The sequence below is a fragment of the Amblyomma mixtum genome, chromosome 9, assembly GCF_055824585.1.
Source record: "Amblyomma mixtum isolate Tamu chromosome 9, ASM5582458v1, whole genome shotgun sequence".
In the NCBI taxonomy this organism is placed as follows: Eukaryota; Metazoa; Arthropoda; class Arachnida; order Ixodida; family Ixodidae; genus Amblyomma; species Amblyomma mixtum.
Genome location: NC_143020.1, coordinates 111,087,841 through 111,109,417, shown reverse-complemented (window position 1 = coordinate 111,109,417; position 21,577 = coordinate 111,087,841). Strand labels below are relative to the sequence as shown.

General features: G+C 44.6%; 1 protein-coding gene across 1 annotated transcript; it reads left to right on the top strand.

Annotated features, from left to right (window-relative positions):
• The first annotated feature begins 247 nt into the window (after positions 1–247).
• Positions 248–20,624, top strand: LOC149330712 (uncharacterized). The gene is made up of 6 exons (XM_089559483.1): positions 248–355; positions 2,973–3,154; positions 5,198–5,265; positions 8,157–8,258; positions 9,608–9,733; positions 20,539–20,624. The coding sequence occupies exons 1-6, from the start codon at positions 248–250 to the stop codon at positions 20,622–20,624; spliced, it is 672 nt and encodes a 223-aa protein (XP_089415609.1).
• The last annotated feature ends 953 nt before the right edge of the window (positions 20,625–21,577 follow it).

The following is a 21,577-nucleotide window of genomic DNA, read 5'->3' as shown; positions in this document are numbered from 1 at the left end:
CAAGTGAACAAAAAAAAAGATTTAGTTCACAAAGAAAAGAATCTGGAAAGCTGTTTTATCCCGGCAGTTGTTATGTGCCAGGCGCGTTTAGATTTATTAGACTGGAAGGAAATATTACTGTGGAAAATAATGGCGTGGTTTGTATTAATGGTGATCGATGCGCTGACAAGGCTCAATTATACAATTCTTTTTGCCGGGATGCTGTATAAAAAGAGTCGCCTTCATGTGTAAGTAGTCCTTGTGCATCATGAGCCGTTCTCAGGCGATGTGGATCTTTTTGCTCATCTCAATGTGCTTTCGTATGGGAAGCGGGAACGAGATAGCAGACAATGGCGAAAACCTTGATATCAGAAGGGTAAGCTAGCTGTTTTCGCTGTTTTGAAGGCACTTCTGGTTTCAGTATTTTCGGCAAAAAGCAGCTTTCTCCAAAGTATTTCTGACTGTCGTTTGATGTGACGTCGCCTCATGGTCGATATCGTGTAGAAAGGAGCGCTTGTACTCCAAGAGAAGTGCACGATGCCGCGTCTGTCTTACATCTTTAGTTGCTTCTTTTATTTACGATACTGTTAGCCATTACGGGCTGTCACAGAGCGGGAAATGGAGTCCACTGACGCTACAAAAAAACCACCTCCAACCTCTCGTGAAAAGGCTGAGCTGGCTGACACCCTCTCAGGACCTAGGCATCGAGACTACGGCATTCAGAAATAGCTGAAGTAAAGCATGAAAATTTCCATGTTAAACTCTTTGCGTGTTAGGCTAAATGGCATAAGGATGATTTGTATGTGCCTGTTTGCATCCAAGAGGCTGTAACTACGATTTTGGATGCAACTTTTAACTTTTTAATTGTAATGCTCATAAAGGAATTTTAGACATGCTATTTGTCTTCGTACGGACAAGCATTTTAGACCAGCGCTTTCGAGCATCCCAGTCACCGACTTCGTTCTTTCATCACGTGAAATAGTAATCCTGGCTGCCAACCTCCGGACACTTTACAGTTTATTAATCTGAGTGAGTTTTACTGCGATGGTCACATACAATATTTGCGTATTCCATCGTTGGCCTTATAATTGTTTTATACGCTGTGAGTTTGACATCAGACCTAGCATTTCTTAGCTTTCTCTTTAGAAAACAAAGCTGGCGTTGAGCGAATGCACAAATGTTTTAAATATGGTTAATCTATATAGTTACTTATAGCTATATTACAGTATAGTTATATTGCAATGAATTTTCATATGTTGCTCTCATATAGATAGTTCTCTGAAAATCAATTTTTGTGTCCCACTTTGTGCACCAGCCGTCAATAGCTTTCAGAGGCTTTTTCACTACCATTCGCTCACTGACAGTTTTCTCACAGCACAGCAAAATACATCATCCGCGAACATCACCTCACAGCAACCACGGGGAGGACAGCAGTTGCAATATCATTAATATGTCACCAAATAATTCTGGTGTCAAAAATGACCTCTGCGGCCTTCCTGGGCAATGTATATTGTCTTCCAGATATCAACAGCAGTGACGAACACTGTCTCTAAATAAAGCTGCCTTAAAGTCTAGCGTTCTGCCGCCAGTTGAAGGGTTTTTCTTCAGTTTTGTACAAAAGGGTTGCCGGTGCCATAATCAGGCACCAAAATCTCCTTCTATGTCTATGTCAATAAAAAAAAACACAAGTGCCGACAGCAGCCAAGTGATCATATGATATATGTACCCAAACGGTATATTTTCTATGTTCCCATATGTAGAATGTGGGTTTAGCCGCCGGCCCAATGGCTTTCAACTGTTATTATGGTCACTATTACCGTCGCCATTATAAACTGGTGATGATTATCAGCATCAGTACAAAGGCTTCTCCATAGGTCTCCACTAATCCTATCTTGTTCCACAGTGCCGCAGCAAAGTTACAGCCTTATTTTTCTATCTGACACTGTTCTCTCCCCCTATGTTTCGGTGCTCTAGTATCCACTCCATTACCGTAACCAATCGTAACTTTTATTGATGCGCCTTGAGATGCGTTAGCGAAGTGCAGTATACCTCTATTAAATTTCAGCTCGAAAAATTCAGGGGGCACGTTGGCTCTCTAAAGTGCTGCGAGGCGAAAGCCTATCCTGGCGCAATGCTTGGACGGGAATGTTTGTGCTGTACTAATGCTTTATTTGACTACACACTTTGACTACACATTACAGCTACACACCTTGACTGCCGACTTTGACTGCTTCTTTAGCACGACTCTCTCTCTGCTTCGATGAGTTCGGTTGGATCCATGGCTCTGTTCGCAGTAATGAGGTATGTAATGTGGTCATCCACGGACGCCTTACGCCCCATGTCGGAGCGGACGACAACTATTTTTATTAGTTGTCGTCTGCTCCAAAAGGGGGCGTCAGGCATCCGTGGATGACCTCATTGCTTCGAATCCGCGCACTCTGACGACACTCATAACCATTTCGACCTACCGAAAAGCGCGACACCTCTGCTGACAACCTTCTGTCGACAACGATGAGGCATTAAAGGCTTTCGCCTTAATATCAGCTCGTGTTTGCTCTGTGACCTACGCTGCACCAACCGCGGATGCAAAGTGTAAGACGTACTGTTGGTGCGACACTGACCTGCAGCCACTGGTGAGGCTTGTTGCTGTTCCTGAGCGACCTCTCGCGGCCAGTCATAATTTTAGCTGCCACCTGCCATAGTGGGCAGTTCGCTCACAATCCAGTGGGCAGGATGCCACTTGCAACGGTGGAAGGTTGTGATGACGTCACAAGGTTCCGCTTGCATAGACCCTTGTAATGCTAACGCAAGCAATATAATAATGCCCTGTTCCCGAACGTTCCCTTTGTCATATGACAGAGGGTAGCTGTTGGTTCGTCAAGGGGAGAACTTCTGCTGACGGCAAGTGTGAAGTGAAGCGACGTGTTTTCTGACATTAGGGCACTCAAGGTGTGCGTATTTAATTGCTTCATCTGTTCTTACGTTTAATGCAGGCAGTCAACACAAGTGAGACCCTCTGGTTGCTTCAGCAAACCTACATGAATGGGTTCTACGCGGTCGAAAAAAATAAGGTGGTCTTCGAGGAAGAGACCTGCATTCGTAATAACATGGTTAACATCTCAGAAACAGAGTACTATTTTACGCAAAGCATGGACGTGAGGGTCGAAGATGACAAGTAGGTTCATCATTATTTTTTTTTTCTTTTACGAAAATAGTGTGCTAGTCAAGCTGCAGTAAGTGTGAATGAATAAAAAGACGAAGCGATGGGGACACGATAAGCCCCGGTCTCCCAACAGATCTACTGCTTGTGAAATAAATGAACTCGCAAATAAATTGCGAGGGAATGTTACAAAAGGCGTCTAGTAAAGTATAAAGAACTGACGCCTAAGTAGCCATGTGCGACTTATTCTAGAAAGTTTCAGATAGCCGTGAATATTGTAGGCGCATAATCTCGAAATTTCCTCTCGAATAGAGCTCTCCCGAGAAAAGTGGGAATCCTGATCTTCGTCCTCCGACGTTGTGCACTTGCTGAGGTCACTGCCACGGAGTTGTTTCCTGTTTTTTGCAAAAGTTCTCCAAATAAACATCTCGAGTTAAACGCCAGCGTTTTGCCCGGTTTACGCGTAGGTGACCCTGCTTCTGTGGTTGCCACCTCGTGAGAATATTATTTGTAGGTTTTTTACCGCTGCCTTGTAGATTTGATTTGTTTGAACTCCCTTACGTCAGCAATAATCCCTCAGTGATAAAAGAGTAACTAGTCATTAGCGACCACCTAAGCACAGCCGTACAGCTACAAAGGAAAGCTATGCAGCTTTCACAACAACTTTGTTGGAGAAAAATTTGTCCTGATTACAAATCCTTTATTACAAATCCCTTATTGTCCCTTATTACAAATCTACGCCGCCCTGAAGGGTTGCCCTATAACAGCTTAATATTCCTTCAGTAACTAAAAGAGTGCTGCACAATTAAGAATTCTGATTTCTGAATTCTGAGCTAGGAAGATACAAGAGCTGTAACGTTCGTCTTAGCTCATATCACCTCTTGCAATTGTTATTTATTCCGGCCATATTTGACGTGGTAATCAATCCAATACTAAAATATTCGGCAGATTGCCGAGACCATTACTGTTGCCCTGAACATGCCTATATTCTGACTGAAGTAAGCCGCGAAATATAAAAGACGTCTAGTGAAGAATGAAATATTGATGGAACATTAGATAATTAGACGTATCGCAGTGTGTCCATAATAGAAGAAGGCAAGCACTGTTCCGAATGAAGCTTAGGTGTTTCAGAGGTGCTTGTTCTGATGGCACGAAAGTACGAGAGGTTTTTCTTCTTACTGGCGTAATCGATGAGGCACAATCTTTGTGAAAAATACACCGCCAATCGGTTGGCTCCTGGATCACCCAGAAGGGCTAGCTTTGCATCGTCAGAGTACTCGATCTCTAGAAGCGACTTTCACCCATGCCACTTCAAAGCTAAGTACTTCCAGGGATGATACTGATGATCCTTACAAAGCTTGGAAACGGATCCGTTAGTCACGTTAGTGGACTTCCTTCGAGAGCCGAGTGTGTATATACATTTGCAAATAATTAAATAATACTTTATGCCAGCAAGCACAGTGTTGCAATAAAAAAATCCCTTAGTTTGTACATTCATGGCGAAGGCTGCACTCGTTTAGGCTATGTATTACCTAGCAGAACTTTTTGCTGGGCTAGTTGGTTCATTGTGAGATGAGTGAAAACAGCGCGAAAGGAGCCCGAAGGCGAAACGCCCTTTTTCGTTTCGCCTTCGGGCTTCTTTCGCGCTGTTTTCACTCATGCCACTATGTATTACCTGCCCTTGAAGAACTCCTGCGCTCCGCTGGGCTCATCTTAATAGAATCTATTCTGTACACCAGCTGTTAGAATAAAGTGAAATTCGGAAGCACTCGCGTACTAATACCTGGGAGCACATTGGTAAACTGCAGGTAAGCAAAGTAATTGCGTAGCTTTCCATGGCGGCGTTCCATACAGAGTGGTCATGATTCTGGAGCATAAAAAAAAAGTTTTTTAAAGCAAACGATGTGCCATTTTGTTTGTCTTCTTTGTGCCGTAATATTAATTCTGAGAGGTGGGCCACCATATATCTTGAAAGAAACTGTTACACTATGAATCAATGAGCTGTTTTTGAGCACATCACGAATAAGTCATTCTTTCTTTCTTCTGCTTTTTTCTTAGCGCAACAACTGCCTACAGGGGAATATTCTCTAACGACAGCAAGTCCATGAGAGTGGTCGACTTCGATGGTATGAGGTCTTAGTTGTCTTAACGTGAGAAGAAAAACACGTCTATGTCACAGTCACCACATTTATATCACTGACAATTTGTGGCGGCTTTGAGTTTTAGATACGTCCCGAATTTGGCGGTCGGTTCTTATTTGAGGCGAATGTAAAAAATACCTGCCTGCTATGCGATGCCAGTGCACGTTAAACAACCCTTAGTGTTGGAACTCGGTGAAGGGCCTTCCACTATGGCGTCTGCCATAGCCTATGTAGGGCTCTGGGACCTCAATCCCGACATGCCATCATTAAGTTTCAGATAGTACGGGGGCTGGATAAATGGCTTGTAGGCTGTACAACGTCGCTCCTTTTTCTCGCGACACTAGTAAAAATTCTTCACGGCCTCAATCATAACTCTTCTGGTTTCTCGGAGCCGCTGCGGTAGGTGCATGTTTTCAGTTAGGCATACTTGGTTACGAAATATGTAACCCAAAACGTGTATTAGAGACAGGACGCACTTCAATTAACCACAATAAATTCACAACGAACTACTCCAGAACACATGAAGAGGTAAAAACAGACAAAAAATTGCGAATGTTAAGAGGAATGAAGACTCGCCGCTCGATTTAAACAAGTTTCCAAGAAATGAATGCGGCGTTCACTGAACTAACTTCAATAGGATGTCTATTAAGAGGGAACTGCAGTAGTAAAAAAAAAAAAAAACGATAGCGCTGGGCTGGATGATGGGACAAATGTTATCCTGTGTGTGAATAAGTGATCTTCGTGGATTCTGTAATGTTTATTTATTTATTCAAAATACCTTACAGGGCCCAGAAAGGCATTGATTAAGGGGAGTAAAATGACGGATTAAGTACGATAGGAACGCTTAGTTAAATATAATGCGGAATACAAGGCAAAAAGTACAAACAATTATAATTATACAGGGCAACTCGTAACTGCAAGATATACATCGCCACGAGAAAAAAAAAAGTAAAAAATTAGCATGAATGCATGGCATGTGCCCAATACACATCTAAAGAAAAAGCAGGAGCCGTAATAAAAATGCGAATTGTTGAAACTGCACAAGAAACCAAAACGTAATATATTAGCAACGAGGAGAAAAAGAACGTATGGGAACCTATAACAAGACACAATGTCGTTAAAGAAAATGTTTGTGCAGCTGGTCTTAGAATGATTGGTGGTTGCAGATAGATGCGGTACTGTCGGGAAGATCATTCCAAGGAATAATGGCTTGTGGAAGTGCAGATGAATTGAAGGCTTTGGTTCTTCCGTATAGGCGTTTAATGTTATACTGATTATGTAGGCGGCGTGACATGCGTGAAGGCTCTTCGAGGGGCAAGGGAGGTAGATGGCTTGGTGGTGTGACGATATTTACGAAGTAAGGATATAAGAGCGATGGAGCGACGAATATCTAATGGTTCGAGGGAGATATCGATCGTAGTGATGCTGAAATGGGGATTGTACTTTTTGTGCGATGAAACGAGCAGCTCTATTTTGTACGGATTCAAGCATGTTGATTAGGCACTTTTGATAACGAGACCACGTAGGTGAAGCAAATTCTAGTTGTGGACGCACAGTTGTTAAGTTAGCCCCTTTTCTCACGCTATTAGGGGCGTTTCTCAATTTCCGGCGCAGGTACCCAAGTGATCTTGAAGCTTTGGCAGAAATGGATTGAATGTTCGTTGCCCATGAAAGATTGTCCGTGAGATGAATACCTAAATACTTGTATGACGATGCACGAGACGCTACAGTACCATCAATGGAGTACGAGAAATTAGAAAAGTCCGCTTGCCGGCGAAAGAGATAACCTCGCATTTAGATAAGTTTAGCACCATTTGACATTTACTGCAGCATTTTGAAATGATGGAGGTTCAGGTCAGTTTCGAGAGCAAGGTGATCACCTATAGAATTGATGGGGCGGTAAATGATGTTGTGAGAATGAAGTTCTGAGAATTCAGAACTTCAGTACCTTGAAAGGGCGGTTGCCAGTAAAATGTTTCCTAATTTGTCATCCTGAGATTACGATGGACAACCTGACTTATGAATAGCTGTGTCTTACAAACACATATTCCTGCACTGGCCTACTCTGCCACACAAGGCCGCTGGCCCCGAGAACAGGTTATCAATACGTCAGATTAAATAACGGAGAACCTCCCTATGAATGGCTTCATAACTTACTTCACACGTCATTTCTTGCCGGTCGTCGTATAGTAATTTTTTATACCAAACATCGCAATGCACATCTTGATAGCTTAGTAATTGTTGTAGGTGTGAAAACTGCATTGCGTTGTTAATATCAGTTCCCGTATTCTGTATTGATTCATTTCATTTTTGTTCATGGAGTCCTCTGACATTGGTGTTGCTTCCGGTGGCGTTGCTAATCATTAATTAAAAGACTAGCGCATGTAACTAGGACACAGACATAGCAGACGACGTTTTCATGATCCTCTGCGCTGAATATGGAAACGCACCTCGTCCATTGGCGGGGCATAGTGCCTGTAGCTATGCGGAACCGGAGGAAGCGGAGGCGCTGCCACCAGACCGGCCGTGTGTGTGATTGGCCGTTTCCCTCCCCACCTTCTATTGACATCATCATGATTGGCCACAAAAAATGAAAACGAAATTAATTGTTACAATATACGCCCTCTAGTTATCCTTGGTAGGTTTTATTTTCCGAAAGTTGTCGAACACATAAACATACATTTTGCTTCATATATTTTAACCGCTTTAAATCCTTTTTGGCGAATAGTCACATATTCATATAGCATTAAATGCTATGGCCTGCAGCCTGAATTCTCTGGAAAACAACCCCGTAAAGCACCCCTTATTATTATTTTATGAGCTGCTGCGCTTCGTGCGCCTAACAGAAGCTTCATTTGCGTTCGTCTCTCTTTCAGACCCAAATGAGCCCCAACTGTGGACGCTTCAATATCAGGACCCAGAAAATGGCCCCTGTATGGTGTTTACCATTCAAGAGCTTAAAGCCAAGCTGGAAGATGGTAAAGTTCAGGCATTTTTTTTTGTGGCCCGAAGGCAGCAGCGTCTAAAAAAAGCTCTCACATACTCATACATAAAAAATTCGGACGTTACCGTGTGTGGAAACTTGGATGAGACGTTGGCTCCATTCGAGAGGGGCGGGTCTCGTCGATCGCGCGTAAAACGAGGAAGGATTTGTGGGCAACAGTAAAATTTCGTACGGGGAAGCGAGCCTTCCAAATACAGGACAAATTTCTTTGCTGAAGAAGTGTCGATAGCTGTGCTTTTCCTATAGAGAAGTTGTTCGCTCAAGAGGGATGGAGGCAACTCGTCAGTTGAATTCTCCAGGGCCGTGCAGTTTCTCAAATGTATGCTCATTACGTCTCACTCAAACTGTATAAATCTGTAAAAGATGTAGATTACTCTGGCCTTTAAACCGGCTTCATTAGGAAAAATACAGGTTCGCTGGTCTTCCTGTTTCTGCCATTTAAACCATTTTCAGCTCTAAAATAACGTTCGTTTCTCACCTACGACGATTATTCCCGTATGAACTTATCTCTAATGACCCCTAGTAGTTTAAAAAAAAAAAAAGAAAGGCTCACACTACCCGTTCTCACAAAGTAAGTCCCCAGAAGATCGGACAAGAAAACATCCTATGGGGTTCAAGTACATCGGTCAGTGATAGCATCAGGCTCAATGTTTGGAGTGGCACCGTCTTACAAAAATGAATTAGGCAGGCTAAAATTTCCCAGGCGCCATGGAAAAATAGAAACACAAACAAATTTTACAAGTCTGTACAAGAAGGAGTGTACACGCCTACGTGATGCTTTATTGCGTTCCCAAGCTTCGGATTACTGATTTAATTTCTCTGGAAACGCAGAAGTAGGGTCAGATAAAGCGCTAGACCTATCTTACCAATCATGATGATGTTATGTATACTTGAAAGAAAGGTAAACATGCCTGATCAACGAGGTTTAGGACTTATGATGATAAAGAATTGTGATAATAATCGATTTTCAGCATTATGAAACTTCATTGTTTCAACCTTTTCAAGTCCTAAATGTGACAATTAGGGTGTTTGAACTGATTTTGACGTTAACCAAGATATACACAGAGAAAAGCGAAAGAGAGTGGAGAGCTGTATTGTATATATTTGCCAGCTGTGACAAATAATGAGCGTATTGTTTAAATTGGGCTGAATTGTCTGATTAACTAGCAATGTTGATGGCATTCTTAGTTTACTCACCTTAGATTCGTTTAATGATTCCATGATTTGTATACGGCATTCAGGAACACTGGGTTCAGTTCATGCAACAGGATACTTGTTCAGAAACATGGTAACTTTAACATAAATATGTGAATTATCTTTCAGTCATCGGAACCTGCAATATGTACTTTCGGGGGAGGCCTGAGAAGCCCTACCCACCGAGTGGCTGCCAAAATTTCTTTCAGAGACGTTGCAACTCAGCTGAAGTATACAGGCCATACAGGGACAACTGCACAGAAGGGATATATTCGGCCTATACGACTGAAGACAATAATAAGAATTTATTCAATAAAATTTAATTGGGCAAGTGCAATATGTGGCCAAAGAGTGTGCCATCGTCAAGCGCGGAAGCAAATGCGCATTTTCCATATGTATGAATAAAATACTGTGCATCCTTCGAGATTCAAGAAGTATGCCCTTCTGCCGGCATGCGAGAATTCTGATGGGCACAAAGGGATAGTGTTCATGAATTTTCACTTACCCTGCCGCGCTGGTCAGCTTGCTGTCTGTAGCGCGAGTAAACCGTTTTTTTTTTATTTGAACAAGAGGTTAACAATTCATGAAAATAGAAAAATATGACCGAGATAAATTTTGCCCGAATGGAGCCCTGAATTGTTCGTAGCTATGTATGTTTTCTTTCTGTGAGAACTAGAAGCCTGCCTCATAATATTATTCTGTGAATTGAGATGGGTCATTGAATAATTCTCTCTCCTCTAGCTGCGACTGCGAACGGAATTTGTAGCACGCAAGGGTACAAAAAAATAATACGTAAACGAGTGTTTTATTTTTATTTGTGGAACGGTGACCACTATTGTAGTTAACACACTTAACCACCCGCTACTTTTGCATATAAGAAAGGGGCTTGAGACCGCTCCGTCTGAGGCATTTGGCAAAATGCAAGATACCTGTCCACATGGTTAAGCTTACATGTCCAGCCGAGTGCAACAGTGACCTTTGCTCGCGATCGACAAGTAAATAGTGTCCTTGTTGAGGAAAATTTTCCTCATAGGCCGAATGAAAAAAAAGGCTCAAAAACAAAGAATTTAATTCAGTACTGAAGCAGTTCCCTACGCGCTTTGGGGCCTAGCAAGACTCTCGTCGTCCAGAAGTACATTATATTTACGCAGTAAGAAACTGACAAGCAAATCATTTCAGCAATTGCATGAGACACTGTTTCATTACCAAAATATGCCTTCAGCATTCTTGCAGACGCACCTGTACCTGCTACCGCACGAGCTTTTTTTTTGTTGACATAAGTAAACGCGCACTGGCAGGTTAACTGCTCACACAATCTTGATCACCTTTTTATAGCGGATAAGAAAGACTTTGACTCCATTCTAAATGATTACAGAGCTGGGTTTCTTGCTGTGCCACTATGTAAAAATGACAAGAACAGGAGAGGCAGCGCCTCCTTGTCAACATCAGCCGAAACGGATAAGAGAACATGGTCTGCTAGGCGAAACGAACTGAACAAAAAAAAATTGTATGTGGTTTAGCTCTGGTTAAACCTGGAGTGACGCCAGAGCTCCGTCGAGCCGCCTACTTATACAGCTGCGACACCTCTCCCCCTCTCCGCTCCCAAAAATTCTGAAGTGAGCTTTGGTGAACGAGATAGCCATCGAAAAGACGCGAAATTCTGCACTCCAGATTTTTCAAAACTGTGCGGCCCAACTAACCTGCCGTCTAAGATTAACAGAAGTGTTTAGTAAGAAGAAGTGGTAATTAGTCTCATCCTATGCAAATTTTAAGGATTTTAAAGAAATTTTAAAAATACATGTGGGGTAAAATGCAGCGCTGCGATGATCTCGTGTGCATAAAGCAAATTTAATGTTTCATTGCTGGCACTAAAACTTTACGCATGTTTTATCGCTGTGTAAGGTAGTGTGAACGTACAAATAGTAAATAATGAATGCCGAGTACCGCGCAGAAAGCATGAAGAAAGCTCTGGAGAGACATAAGCAGTGCCGATGCCATTGAGTGTTCTGGTGTTCCCTTACGCGTCCACCTCAGAGCAGTAAAGTAAATCAGAGAACATAAAGGGAAACTGTACAAGACGTCTTGACATGCCAGGGATCGCACCCTCTACGGCAGGAATGAGCAGCTATTTGTACAACAAATTCTGACAATGCACCAAGCTCTGTTCGGTCTTGCCTACAATGACATTAAAAACCTCGTGTTCCCGCGCTACGAATCGAACTACATGTACATCACATGTTTATACAACATGACTGAGCGAAAGAACAACTGGGACACCAAAAGTGAAAAGTTGCGATGAAAGCAGAAAATACAAAAAAAAATATCGCATAACCAGGCTACACGCATAGCCAGGCGGTAGAACTGCGTAGTTCACTCCGGCATGGGGGAAAAAAAATCAGTGCCGGCTTAGGTATTAGTTCAATGTCTGCCATTAAAATAGGCTTGCAAAGATTGTATACATCTCCATGAAGCCAATTTCTTGTGCATTCATTGCAAGGGTGAGAAATATGGTGAGTGTTATGCCAGGATGGTGGAGAATAATCTGGTAGTCATTGTTTTTATGCGAAGCATATTACTAGAGGTACACTACAGCCCTTCGCCGTGGTTACGCGCCGTGCACACCACGTAGTACAGTGACGTCACACCACGTGACATACCACGTGACACATGACGTCACGACAGAGGAAGACGGAGGTACACTACAGCCCTTCGCCGTGGTTACGCGCCGTGCACACCACGTGGTACAGTGACGTCACACCACGTGACATACCATGTGACACATGACGTCACGACAGAGGAAGACAGAGGTACACTACAGCTCTTCGCCGTGGTTACGCGCCGCGCACACCACGTGGTGTAGTGACGTCACACCACGTGACATACCACGTGACACATGACGTCACGACAGATCGCCGTCACGCGCTGGGAGAGGGAGAACGATGCCATCGCACAGACACCGGAATGTCCTCGAGCGGCATTCCCGCGCATTTCGAACGCGCGTTCACACTCGGTGTAGGTGAAACGCTCGCTCCACCGGGCAGGCGGACGCGGCTTCCGTGGCAATCCAGGCGCCCACCCAACGCGCGTCTCGGGGTTAGTCGGCGTTCCGCTGTAGCCATGCCGTTGTCTTCCCCCACGACGAAGGCTTCTAGTGGTTGGATTAAAATGACCAAGTATTCAACCAAGGAAAGCCATCTATTACCAAGCCTAGCCATCAATATGCTTCGCATCTGACCAGGGTTAACCAAGTTAAGCCTCAGCCAGTTTTTGATATCTTTGAACGAAAAACAATGACAATTTCGCAAATTTGTGTCGCGCTTTGCCCCACTGTTACGCGTGCAGCGCATTAGGTTTCTGCTTACAGGTTGGTTGTTTGCCACCGTCGGGGATGTGCAAATCCTGTAAACTTAACTTTACTATTCAACGCTGGGTAAAGCGAGATTAAAACCCCGGTGTCCTTTTTAATGTTTGAACGTCCAGCATGGTGATATTGTCGGAGCCTTTACTTTATGCCTTTTAATTCATATTTTGCTTTTAAAAATTTGTTCTCGTTTACCGCAGGCGAGCTCTTGCGCCTCTGCGCGCCGCTAAACTCAGAATTGAAGCTTGTTGGGAGAGTTGGTGGTTAGTGCCACATAAGGAACGCGAAACCAGGATGGGTTAACAAAGGGCACACTGGAACACGAGTGCTGACTTCTACACTCTAAACACGAATAGACCTATATGAGAATAAAAAGAGAGTAAGCCTCTGGCGCACTCCCATATTAAAGGGTGTACGCTGGAGGACAATTTTACTCCCTTTTTACTCCCTTATGTTTAGACTGTAGCTGTGCATTTCTTTCTGAGGCAAGATTTATGGGCGCACACGAAATGCCAGCAGAAAGAAAAAAAAAAGAATACACAGCATGATTAAAAAGCAGTGATAAATCAGAGTTGACATTATTTGATCATCCTGTGCGCTTTTTTTCTCTTTTCCTTTTGGCGTATTGTGTGTGTACATGAGTCGTGCCTCAGCAAGAAATAAACAGCTTGAAGTCAGTGCTCGCTGATGCATGCCCCCCTTTTTTTTGTCCGGTGCTCCTTTAGTAGGTTGATGTGGAGTGTCGCTAGACTTGCATGACCCCCTTGAACAATTAAATGCAATTTACAAATTCCTCTTGTCACATGCGTCAAGTTGCCTAGCGTGGAGCACTGACCCAAGGCGCGGCACACTTCATACTCATTTAGCTGAACAGAATAGCATTATTTGACAGTCCAATGCTGGGAGCCAAATATTTTGCACACAAAGAGAACTGGAAACCCATACACGGCGGCGAAAGCAGCGCCACGGCTTGGTGACCAGCGAACCGAGAATGAGACGAAGCCATACCGTCAATGTTCAAAGAGGCCACGTATGCTGACTTAAAACTGGTCAGGAACCAAGCTTTAATAGCTACATATCGCCCATTCAGCCAGAAAACACTCCCCGTGCTTTGCAGACAAGCCTGTTTTCCTCTCCACGAGGTTTACATTTTCAAGACTAGTGGGCACTGAAGATGTGGAAAAACAGCTTTAAAATTACAGCGCAGCCAACGAGGCGGAGACGAGAGTGGCAAGAGCCGCACAGGCGCTTTTGTGTTTTTTCTGTTTACCACGCATTCAACTTGAAACCCTCTGTAAATTTTAAGTCACTTCGCGCGAACCCACTCAAGCTGCCCGATTGAAAAGCCGGCAAATAAAGCACTTCACTGGTAGCCTTTTTTTCGCCTCATATCTTCAATGCTTAGACAAGCGCATGTATTGGGATGATCCAAGCCATCTACGGGACCGAATGAGCCGGGACGCCAATTTACTTTAGGCTTTCTCGTTACGCACTCCAGGAAAAATTGGCTACAGCTTAGCTTCGCAAATAGAAAACCGTTACCTCCGAAACAATTTACGCGAAAGCGGTTCTGGGGCCGTATTCTATAAGATGCCCATTACAAAATAGCCATTTGGTGTCCGCCTGGTCCTCTGTCGTCGGTCACTCTGATATACCCGCGGCTTTCAAGTGTCTGTGGAAAGCTACCCGGCCATTGGGTGGAACGCGTCCGGACCTCACCATTGGCTCTTTAGCGCAGCCAATGACAGCCGGTAGTCAGGTCCGGTGACGTGCTGTTGACTTTCAGAGGAACCAGCGCAAAAAAATGGCAGTGGCTTAGCTCGGATATGCCAGGATATAGACCAGATTTTTGAGCCTCTCCTGGGCGCGGCCATTTTGCACCGACTGGCGCGCCGCGGTGCGGGCGTTTCTTTGGGAACTGCGGGGCTGCGGCAGTTCCGCGGCCGCGCCTGCATATAGCCGCGCTTCGGGCGCTAAAAAAACATTGTCGAGCATACTTCCGCTGCGTGGCTGTGTTGCAGGAAGTATTTACGTTATCAAAGCGATAACATTGACGCGTTTTAATGACATTTAGTTTGACATTCAGGTTAATTGTGCCGGCGCTTAGAACGCGCTCGTGCTTAATCGAATTCCGTCTTGGTGCTCCACCGCAAAGAAACTTTTTATTCAATATCAAGAATTAGGTGTGCGGCTAGTATGCAGTTCCAATTCCCATGCACTCTTATTCCTTCCTGCCGGCCATAAAGCCCCCCCCCCCCCCCCCTTCCACAAACGGCTTTCTTGTCGCCGCGCCAGTTTATCAACAAATTACCGCTGTGAGCTCAACTGAGTCGCAGCGCCAACAGAAAACAAATTTTGTCATGGTTTATGCAACCTGGTGCATAAAAACGTACTTCCGCTTAATTTATAAAAGCTTGATTAGAAATGAGCAGCTAATCCAGCTTTCACTAATTCTGAGGTCCGAAGTCGCGTTATTTTATTCAGGAGCTCTCGCCGCGTGTGAGAGCGTTGCGTAGGCGTTTGGCTAAGTGTGGAAAATGTAATGAAATCGCGCATATTTTCCTATGAATAATGTAGATACCGCACCGCTGCGGTGGCTCAGTGGTTACGGCTCTCTGCTCTGGCCCAAAAGACGCAGGGTTCGATCCCGGCCGTGGCGGCCGAATTTCGAAGGAGGCGAAATTCTAGAGGCCCGTGTACTGTGCGATGTCAGTGCACGTTAAAGAACCCCAGGTGGTCGAAATTTCCGGAGCCCTTCACTACGGCGTCCCTCATAGCCTGAGTCGCTTTGGGACGTAAAACCTTAATAAACCAAACCAAGCTAAGGTAGATACCAACAGCAGAAAGATACTATAGATAAACCTTTACCCCCAGATACCTCTGACATGCGTGCGGAAAAACCAGCTGAAATCGGTAGCGGTCGTGCTTACAATCCTGTGCATGAAATGTTCTTAATGAGAACAAGAGCAAGCTCAGCGCAAGGATGCTGAACACGTACTGGTGATCGAAAACACGCGCTGCGTCGGGACAACCTTCAGTCTGCAGCTCGCCTATCCAGTTACTACTCCACTGAGTCAAGTCAATAGATCTACATTCCGATGCATAATATTATCATAGATGATATCGCACGTAAAAGGCGACAACAAACGACACGACAGCGCAGAAATCTGCTTCGAAGTGCCGGTTTCCAGTCCGTACACTACCTGGTCGACTACCCTCGGATGTCACGTTAACGAGTAACTGCGCACAAGATAACCGCAGCACTGTCTGGAAGAGGGCAAATGTGAGTAGTGACACACAGCACACACCCTCATACGTTAGCTGATGGAGCACAAAACGGCAGAGGCGAACACGTAAACATGCGTTCTATGCGCGGCGCCGGCGCGACCCGCAGTCCCTCGGGCCGCGCGCGCCGACAGATGGCGACTGGCGTCGAGAGTAGGCGCGCGTCCGCAGCCTGCGTGCGAGGGTAAAAAAATGAGGCATGCGGCACAGCTGGCGAAGCGAGCGGAGGGGAGCGCAACGACGAGGCAAGCGTGTGACGTCAGACCAAACAGCGGCGGCGAGGCGTGCGGTGCGATGCCATGCCAGATGGCGCGGTGAGCGCGCGGCGTCCGCCAGCTGCGGCGGTTGCTAGGCAACGGCTCAAGGTTGGTCTCTGTGCCTCCTCGGAGCACTGCCACAGAAAATCGCAAGTTCGCGGCCAATGTAGCTTTCGCTACAAGGACAACGGACAAGAAAGAAGAAGGACGGCATGGACGGAGGCGCTGAACTTTCAGCTTTTTTTCGGAAAAACAATTGCAACGTACTTGTGCAGTGTTCTGTCAGCGACGATGACGCGCAATAAGAGCAAGAGCATTTCTTGAAAGGACAATGACTCAAGAGCTAAAAATGAGTGGCAACAAGCAAGCAAAAACCTACCCAGTTTTTTCCTAGAACATATCATAATAAAGGAATGTGAAGAACGGCCGACAAGGGACATGCCATGAAACAACGAAAATAAAAACATGATCTTGAAGGCTAAAAATGATAAAAAGCATAAAAAGAATGTAAAAAATATAAAGAGTTGAAAGGCCAAAAAAGTAATACGGGAAAAATTTAAAAAGACAAAATGACTACTGAAGATTGAGGTGAAGTTACGCATATAGATCAACAAAAGGAAGTGCGCAAATGTGATGCTGAAAAAACAGTAGACATGGTTGCACAGCTAATGACTCGAATTTCTTGTCAGATAGACAAGTTAGTTTTCTGATAGTGAAATTTTAGGCTTGCTTATGCATTTGTCCTTTAAGGATAGTGTGTTGACTGCCTCAATGAAATCACGGGGAATCTTGTTTCTGTTACTCGCACTTGCGAGGAACAAACAGAAAAGTCACACTTACACACTCAAGGAATGCGGTCCTCGGCAACCAAGACTATCCGCTCCGGAATTGCTGGCTGCTGTCAGAAGTGTTTCCCGACTTGCGCCAGAAGCTGATGTTCACCGGTGAATATCTGAACGAGCTGACATGCTGGCAAGATGTAAAGGTAAAGGCACGAAGAACTGTAAAATTTTTGAAAGAAAAGAATTTAGTGTACTGGCCGCCGATAAAGAAGGAGGATTCTGTGTCCTACATAGACATGTTTACCACCGTAAAGCATCTGAAGCAATCAACGCTTCTTTTGACAGGCATCGTGTAGCTTCAATTTCCAAAGCCGAAAGGAAGGGAAGAAACTGTGTAAAAGCATGAATTTGCTAAAAATCGCCAGTGCTTTAGCAAACTACGACAAGCTTTCCCCAATTAAGTTTTTCACGGCCAAGAAGCCCAAGCTTGATGGTCCCCTTAGGGTCATTGTTTCTGAAACCGGCACTTGGCAAAATGTGTTGGCAACTTTCTGCACAGCCAGCTAAAGAAATTAGTCCTGGATGATCCATATTTAGTCAAGCATGATGGAGCCCCGCCGTGATGGCTCAGTGGCTACGGCGCTCGGCTGCTGACCCGAAAGACGCTGGTTCGATACCGGCCGCGGCGGCCGAATTTCGATGAACGCGAAATTCTAGAGGCCTGTGTATACTGTGTGATGTCAGTGCACGTTAAAGCCCCCCAGGTGGTCGAAATTTCTGGAGCCCTTCACTACGGCGTCCCTCATAGCCTGAGTTGCTTTGGGGCGTTAAATCCAGATAAACCAAACCAATCAAGCACACTGGAGTAGTCACTGAATTTTTAAAGCTCCAGCAGAAGAAACCAATTTTAGGATTTTCAGCCGACGTAAAAAATTATTTTATTCCATCCTTCATGGTGACCTACTGGAATGCATCAACGAAGGCATTGAGAAATTTGTACTAGTGTCTTTTCAAATGTCAGTGGCATTCGAGTAGAAGGTTTCCTGGAACATTTAGCAGCCTGTCTAAGTTCGACTTTTACAAAATGGGATGATAATATTTTCCTACAAAAGCAGGGTACCTGCATTGGTTCGGTCATTGCCCCGTTATTAAGCTACTTGTATTTAGCTAAACTAGAAAAAGTAGTGAACAGTCGTTTTGAGAGCACTAAAGTGATCAAAATTTTTCGATTTGTAGATGACTATCTTGTGCTTCGTGATTGCAGTCAAGATACCGTTCAAGTTCAATTCGCTAAGGCTTTTGGTCGTTTTCTCAGAATGCTTATTATCACCATTAACTTTGACGCATGAGCTGCCGAGTAATGGGATTTTGAGATTCTTGGAATTGGGTCTTAATTCAAGATTGATCAACTTTGCTGGTCTTATGAGCCAAGGACCAAAAAATCAATTCTTCAATCTGACTTGGTTTATTGGGGTTTAACGCCTCAAAGCAACTCAAGCTGTGGGGGACGCCGAAGTGAAGGGCTCCGGAAATTTCGACCACCTAGGGTTCTTTAACGTGCACTGACATCGCACAGCACACGGGCCTCTAGAATTTCGCCTTCATTGAAATTCTGCCGGCGCGGCCCGGATCGAACCCGCGTCTTTCGGGCCAGCAGCCGAGCGCTGTAACCACTGAGCCACCGCGGCGGGGCTCTTCAATTTGAGTCAGCTCATTCTTACAAAAAGAAATGTGCTCCAAGGAATTTTTAGAAACGCGCAAATGAAATCTTGTGATCACGAAATTGAACCCAGTTTTGTAGCGTAGACAATCAGATTGGAAAAGGTAGGTTACCGTGCAGAGCTTTTGGCCTCAGTTCAAGAAGCAATGCTCAAAAAATCAAAACAGCCTGATTCCGCACGTACGACAGATAAGACCACCAAAGAGAAGGCAGCCGTTATTCCCTACTCTCATCGCATTTCGCACAATTAGAACAAAATTGCAAAACTCGTTGACGTTGAGGTCGTCTTCATTGCTTCTGACAGACTTTCCCAGCTTCGCAAACGGGTCAATGAACAACGGCAAAATACCAGTAAATGCAACATTAGGCACCAACAGAGTTTTGTGCAGTGCACAGATTCAGTTGTCTATTATATTCCTTTGTCTTGTGGTATGAAATGGTCAGACAGGACGTTGTTCAAATGAAAGACTCAAAGTGCATGACTACAAAGTCAGTGTTCAAAAATGCCGTCACATTGGTATCCATTGTAAGGATTGTGAAGCTGTGGAAACAGGCTGTTTGCCCCAATTTGAAAAAAAAAAAAACTTTAGTAATAGCGCAGAGTAGAAACAAGATGCCCCGTGAAATCATTGAGGCAGTCAACATACTGTCGTTAAAGAAGAAATGCATAAGCGAGCCTTCAATTTCACTATCAGAAAAATAACCAGCCGATCTGAAAAGAAATTCCAATCATTAGCTGTGCTCCCACCATGTCTACTGTTTTTTTAGCACATTTCATCACTTTTGCGCACTTACTTTTTGGCCTTTCAACTCTTTATCCTTTTTGCATTCTTTCTATATCCTTTTATCGTCTTTAGCTTTCAAGATCATGTTTTTTATCTTCTTTGGTTTATGGCGTGTTTTTTGTTGTCCGTTCTTTCCTTGATAAGTATAATAGGAAAGAGCTGGGAATTTTTTGCTTGCTTGTTGCCTCACCTTTCTAGCTCTTGAGTCATTGTCATTTAAAAAAAAAAAAGGTCTTGCTCTTCTTGTGCGTCGTGGTCGCTGACAGAAAACTGTGTAAACACGTTGCAATTATTTTTCCGAAATAAAGCTGAAATTTCACCATCTCCGTCTTTGTCGGCCTTCTCCTTTCTTGTCCTTTGTCCTTTTTTTTGCGCTGTTCCTTTGAAAGCGTGGCTTACGAACGAGCCCAGCAGCAAGTTTCGCTGCTGTTGACAGAGTACTGCGATGCACTTCACCACAGGCTGTATATCGCAGTCAATGCGATAGGTGCGGTCACCATGGTGACGTCCGGTCACCAACCACCCAATGGCCGGATGGCTTTCCACAGACACTGGAAATCCACGGGTACATATTAGTGATCAATGACCCAGGACTAGACAGACGTGAAATGGCCATTTTAAAATGGGAAGTTCGTGGAATACGGCCCCTTGTAGCCCTTTTCGCGATGCGCTAGAGACCGGCTCTCGTGTGCCCTCGCAATTCAGATGAGAGGAGAGCACATGCCGCTAGTATCGAGCCACTGGACTACCGCCTTCCCTTCGAAGAATGTTCTACTCTATGCGCCTCGGTGAAAATCTGTCAAGCCTGGTGCGTAGCGAGTGCCCTAGTTTCATTTCTTATTCGTGACCAGCCTGTTCGACCTTCTCTAGCTCATGTGTACGAGATCTGGTTTGAGAATGGCTTCGCGGACGTGTGCCTGTTGGGCATGCCGTCGGAGCAGCTAGTTGCATGGTGACATCATTGCCCCCTAGATGGTGATGATGGTGATGGTACTGATGGTGATAATGATGTAAAACATTTATTTTATTCACTAAGAACTTTGCCTTTTCCGGGAAGGACTCTCAGCCCAGAGATCTTGTAGCAGCTGCCGTAATCTCCTACCGCCTACTAGCTTGCTCTGGTCATCAAGGCCTGGTCTGGACAACATGGCCTACCATCTGGAGGGGGGGGGGGGGGGGCGTTGGAGATTGAGGGGACTCCCGTAGACACAAGTCTTCTTCAAAAATGCTCAAGCTAGGCGGTTCAGCCTTTGGAACATGCTTTTATCTCCCAAGAGAAGTGTGCATGGTTACTTCATGGTTTGTGTGCGCAGAAAACATGCTCCTTATCGAGATCAGTCGTTTGACTATCTCGTTATTTTTGCGTCCTATCACGATGACGATTCCGGCTCTCCTCCCAGCGTACAGCTAATGCTGCGTTAGCATGCCGCTTCCAGGGCTACCGTTCTCAATATAGGCGCCGTTTTTAGGCTCATGACATTTGAGGCGAATCACTTCTGTACAAGTTCAATCACTTGTCCTCCGGAGAGTTCAACAAAAGCACTGATGTACCAACAGTAACTGTCACAGCGAGGAATTCGAGCCGCTGATAAATTTCAACCATCCTGACATTTTCATATTTCATCCAAGTATAGCTGTTTCTTTCATCAAAGCGTAGCTGTATCTCCCAGAAAATATTATTCTGTATCTTTCATCAAAGTGTAGCTGTATCTTCCAGAAAAGCTTAGAGATGTTCGTAGATATGGATATTTGTGTAACGCCTTTGGCTGCATGTAACGGTAGCAGAGAAAGCCATCGACTCCGCTGATGACGGCAGTTTTAAATCAAGTTACCATTATTCCACAAAAGACCCCATCGTCATATCGCAGAGGTTGTTGTCTCCTAACAGTTTTTTTTTATATGGAGGTGT

Excerpts from the sequence above, each read along its gene's own strand:
- LOC149330712 (XM_089559483.1), top strand. The coding sequence starts at position 248 with ATGAGCCGTTCTCAGGCGATGTGGATCTTTTTGCTCATCTCAATGTGC. Across the intron at positions 5,266-8,156 it reads GAGAGTGGTCGACTTCGATG|ACCCAAATGAGCCCCAACTG; the intron begins GTATGAGGTCTT and ends TCTCTCTTTCAG. Across the intron at positions 8,259-9,607 it reads TAAAGCCAAGCTGGAAGATG|TCATCGGAACCTGCAATATG; the intron begins GTAAAGTTCAGG and ends ATTATCTTTCAG.